Consider the following 2,500-nt stretch of genomic DNA (forward strand, 5'->3'; position numbering starts at 1 on the left):
CCATCTGAGCAAGATCGCCGATCGGCTCGAACTTGTGAGTTTTATTTCTTTACTTTGTTTTTATAAAGTTGAATTGTGTGTAGCTTTTACTTACCTTCTTTTCTATATATTACTGTCATGCACAGCCTTTTCTACTTCCACGTTCCCCAGCGTTACCAGTGTTCGAACCGCCAGATTCGACTCCTGCATCCGAAACGCATGTCGCTGATCGTCTTGATAGGTGCTTCGGATTCAAGAGTCGAAGTTGGTGGTTCATATATTCGAACGCTAAGGAATGGACTTGGAAGCGGGGAGAAAGTGCGGTCCACAATGAGAAATTCCGAAGTATAAAAGTAAAAAAAAATAAAAAGAAAAGAAAAGGGAAAGGACTCTACCTACGAAAGAAATTATTTCGCTTTTGAGATGCTTTTCGGTTAAATGCCCTTTTTTTCCTCAGTCGGTGTCTATTTCGTCCGTTTCTGTGCAAGGGATCGTGACCTTGGAATATAACCGATACGTTAAGACTTAACGTATCGGTTATATTCTAAGGTCTTAACGGTTAAGTGATCCGCTCTTTTGATTGCTAGTTTGATTGATGAAATTAAAGACCGAATCACGAAATCAATGATTGATTTGCTTCTTAACTCATGACCGGTCAGTTCTCGTGCATAGATACTTTATGTGAAATATGTCATAGCACCGAGGAGAAAATAGTTGAACAAGAACTTCGCTACGGGCAGAAGGAAGGTCGTTTGGGTGAATCGGTGATTTTTTTACCTATTTCGTGAGCCAATAACTGTATACCGGTTGTTTGCTGTTTTTTTTTTCTGTCTTCACCCAAGTCCTCCCTTCGCATCGCAATGTCTGGGTTTGGGAGAAGCAAAGGTGAAGGAAAAGGTAAAGAGTAGAAGAAAGAAGAAGAGGATATGAAAGATGATACGCGGGAAATAAAATGTATAATAAGGGAAGGGGAATAAATGTTTCTTTTTCTTATTTTCTTTCTTATTTCCTTTTCGTCTTTCGTTTCCCTTCCTTTCCTCTCCTTTCTTCCTCTCTTCCTTTCTTATTTTCCTTGCTTCTTCCTCCCTTCCTTTCTTACTTTCCTCCCTCCCTCCCTCCCTCCCTCCCCTTTCTCCTTCTTTCCTTGCTCCCACTGCTTACCTTTTCCTCTCTCTCCTTAACGCCCATCTTTGTCCTCATCCTCCCTTTTCCCCGGAGTGTCCGCGGGGCGTCAAACAGCCTCTTCATCCAGATAATTATTATTCGCTACAGAATTAATTACCTTCGCTGTACCTCCTTAACGAGATTCGTTTGCCCCTTTGAGCCTGTATTGAAAATTGCTCTGATATTTACCTGTTCTACTTACAACGGTAATTCTTTCCTGGCGTCACTTAGTCACTCTCTTTGTTATTTGTCTTGCTGTCTATCCGCGGGTGTGGTTGTTTGTCTCTCTCTCTGGCTCTCTTGGTCTTTCTCTTCTCTTCCCTTCTCGTCTTCTTTCCTCTCCTCTCCTATTTTTTGTTAGGTTGTACACTGTATAAATATAACCCATATTTTTTTTCTGAAAATTTATTCAAAACAAAGGGAAAACTTTCAGGCGACACATGATGAAAATGATTTATCAGTAACGAGAAAAAGAAAGACCAGAAAATAAAACTAAGCAGGAAACAAGCGCAAAGGAAAATAATGTGTGGCAGGTGCAGAAAAAAATACTCCTTCAGAGAGTCAGAAAGCACAGGAGGACGTCGAAAGAAAGAAAAAATGATGATAAAAACTGTAAAACTGTGTGAGCAGGTTGTCCAACGGCAGCGGCTTCTTCACGACGGCAGGTACTGGCACACGGACCACAGGATCTCCCCGTCGCCCACGGTGTGGAACACGCTCTCGTGGTCCACGGCGATCCGCGATCCGTCGCCGCTCGCATGCGAGTACACCCACGGCAGCTCGTTCATCAGCGAGCCGTCCACCCACGCCCACACGCCTCCCCAGCCTTCCGCCGAGCCGCCCACCCACGCGCGTCCAGTCGGAGCGCCGCCTGCAAGGGAGCAAGGCTTCAAAGGGGCGCGCGAAGGAACGCGAGGAGTGAACAAAAGGAACACCAGGTGTATGCAGTAACTGTAAATGATAGTAATAGTAATGATAGTGATAACGGCTGAGTCGTCTTACCGAAGTCAGTGCTTGCGATAAATGCCTTGAAAGCCTCCATGTCATGTGGCACAACAAGGTCGCCCTTGACCGAGGCACGGCCGGCGCTCATGGAACGCGCGTGCAGGTGACAGCGCGACCTTGCGAACTCCCACTTGTTGCGCTCCTTCAATAGCGTCAAACAATACCTCCCGAAGCGCTTGTAAGGATGTGGGCAGTCTACGGAATGGAAACCCACGTTTAACTTATTTTTTGTTTGTTTGTTTGTTTGAGGAATGATAAAATAATACGTAAATATATGTGTTATCTATACCAGTAGCATTGGCCATTATTAACATTCATTGACTCGAAAAAGGAAATCGTAAGTTACGTAGAT

General features: G+C 44.4%; 2 protein-coding genes across 3 annotated transcripts in view; one reads left to right on the forward strand and one right to left on the reverse strand.

The window, feature by feature from the left end:
- LOC125042756 (cGMP-dependent protein kinase, isozyme 1-like) overlaps positions 1–2,500 on the forward strand; it is a 37,339-nt gene that overhangs the window by 7,896 nt on the left and 26,943 nt on the right. The window contains exon 3 of the mRNA XM_047638615.1: positions 1–34. This exon is cut by the window's left edge and continues 136 nt beyond it. Within this exon, the coding sequence (XP_047494571.1) occupies positions 1–34 (34 nt within the window). The remainder of the gene's footprint in view (positions 35–2,500) is intronic.
- Positions 1,135–2,500, reverse strand: part of LOC125042757 — an 11,448-nt gene continuing 10,082 nt past the window's right edge. Inside the window, exons 4-5 of one of the 2 annotated variants that reach the window (XM_047638616.1) lie at positions 2,146–2,343; positions 1,135–2,014 (exon numbers count right to left, since the gene is read on the reverse strand). In XM_047638616.1, the coding sequence (XP_047494572.1) occupies positions 1,797–2,014; positions 2,146–2,343 (416 nt within the window). In that variant the 3' untranslated portion in view covers positions 1,135–1,796. The remainder of the gene's footprint in view (positions 2,015–2,145; positions 2,344–2,500) is intronic. The other variant, XM_047638617.1, reaches the window with a different exon arrangement.

This window comes from Penaeus chinensis, chromosome 32 (genome assembly GCF_019202785.1).
Source record: "Penaeus chinensis breed Huanghai No. 1 chromosome 32, ASM1920278v2, whole genome shotgun sequence".
Classification (NCBI taxonomy): Eukaryota; Metazoa; Arthropoda; class Malacostraca; order Decapoda; family Penaeidae; genus Penaeus; species Penaeus chinensis.